General features: G+C 36.3%; 1 protein-coding gene across 1 annotated transcript; it reads left to right on the plus strand.

Annotated features, from left to right (window-relative positions):
• On the plus strand, positions 1–2,073 carry LOC104771928 (transcription factor bHLH71). Its single transcript, XM_010496548.3, has 3 exons — positions 1–600; positions 819–1,286; positions 1,751–2,073. Exons 1-3 carry the CDS (start codon positions 241–243, stop codon positions 1,907–1,909), a joined length of 987 nt encoding a protein of 328 aa, XP_010494850.1. The 5' UTR covers positions 1–240; the 3' UTR covers positions 1,910–2,073.

The raw sequence follows: 2,073 nt of genomic DNA on the forward strand, positions 1-2,073 counted from the left end.
AATCAAATAATGTCTCACATGTACACACTCAGAGCACCATAGCTTCAACATTTGTCATTTTTTTTTCTCATTTAATCATTGCCTTTTAATTTTCCGAAAAATGTCGTTTTCGCCCGCAAGTTTTTTTAAAAAACTTAATATATATGTTTTTCAAATATTAGAAATTAGAGATTTGGAGTGTTGCTATATAAATCAATGATACTTGGTAATTCAATAAGGGAATAAACGACGTCAAGAGCAATGACTCTAGAAGCTTTATCATCAAATGGTCTCTTAAACTTTTTGCTCTCCGAAACTCTTTCACCAACTCCATTCAAGTCTCTCGTTGACCTCGAGCCACTGCCGGGAAATGATGTCATCATATCCAAGAACACAATTATGGATGAGATATCTCATCAAGAACCTCCACCACCGCGACCACCACCGGCCACGAATCGAGGGAAGAAGCGGAGGAGGAGGAAACCTAGGGTTTGCAAAAACGAAGAAGAAGCTGAGAACCAACGAATGACTCACATTGCCGTCGAAAGAAACAGGAGAAGACAAATGAATCAACATCTCTCTGTCTTACGATCTCTCATGCCTCAACCTTTTGCTCACAAGGTTCAGTTCTTATGGATAATTTCATATTTCTTATTAAGAAGTTTACGAATTTTAAACTAGGGTTTCAATTTTTTTGAGAATTCAGAAAAATATTAAAATTTTATCTTTTCTTTTATGAAAGATTCACTATAAAGGTTAAAATCTTTCAAAAGTGTTTTTAATTTTTTTTTTTTTTTTTGGGTTCACTTATACTTTTGGTGGGTTTATTTTCTTGAAAGGGTGATCAAGCTTCAATAGTAGGTGGAGCCATAGATTTCATCAAAGAACTCGAACACAAATTACTATCTCTTGAAGCTCAAAAGCTTCATAATGCTAAACTAAACCAGTCGGTTACTACTTCAACAAGTCAAGACTCAAACGGCGAACCAGAGAATCCTCATCAACAGTCTCCGCTGTCGATATCACAGTTCTTTCTTCACTCTTACGATCCGAGCCAAGAGAGTAGGAACGGCTCAACAAGCTCGGTGAAAACCGCTTTGGAAGATCTCGAGGTGACTCTAATCGAAACTCATGCTAACATCAGAATCTTGTCGAGGAGGAGAGGTTTCCGGTGGAGCACGATGGCCACTGCTAGGCCACCGCAGCTTTCGAGGCTGGTGGCTGCTCTACAATCGCTTTCACTCTCGGTTCTTCACCTTAGCGTCACAACAATGGACACTTACGCTATTTACTCCATCAGCGCTAAGGTAATAAATCAACTTATAATTAACCGTACTAAACTGGATTAGTTCAAAACTTCAAATGCAAGTTTAGCATTTCACATTTCTGCTACTTACTCTATCAGTACTAGGGTTATATAAGTTCTTATCATCTTAGTATACAAAAAACCAAATTAAACCGGACTAAACCGAATTTGAGGGGTGGTTTTGAGAATGTATGTTAGGTATTTAAAGCAAGACGGGTAGATTATGTGCGGTCCAAGGGACAGAGCATATAAAAGGAATGTCTATGAACTCTTAACTAGATTTGGTCCAACATTTATTACCATACTTGGTGGAGTTATTTTTCTTATTTTTCACCTATTTCTTGAAAACAGGTTCAATTATTGCCACGTGAGTTAATAACGATTTAAACCCTTTGTTTTTACAAATTCACATAATGTTATTTTAGGTTAATATTGTAATCATTTGTTTTAATTGGATTGTAAAAGGTGGAAGAGAGTTGCCAGCTAAGTTCAGTAGATGACATTGCAGGAGCAGTTCACCACATGCTAAGTATCATTGAAGAGGAGCCTATTTGTTGCTCATCAATGTCAGAACTACCCTTTGATTTCTCTTTGAATCACACAAATGCCACTCATTCTCTCTGAGAAAGCTTTTTTTTTTGTTCCTTTTTTTAACATTTAGTTTTATTTTTTACATCTTTTTGTGTTCAGAATAAAGAAAACTCACTTCTTTCTTTTTAATTTCCTAGGTTCTTTTCTGACTCTTGTAAAGGCTAAATGTGAATTATGTGGATTATAGTGGCCCTTAA

The sequence above is a fragment of the Camelina sativa genome, chromosome 20, assembly GCF_030686135.1.
Source record: "Camelina sativa cultivar CO46 ecotype springtype chromosome 20, ASM3068613v1".
Classification (NCBI taxonomy): domain Eukaryota; kingdom Viridiplantae; phylum Streptophyta; class Magnoliopsida; order Brassicales; family Brassicaceae; genus Camelina; species Camelina sativa.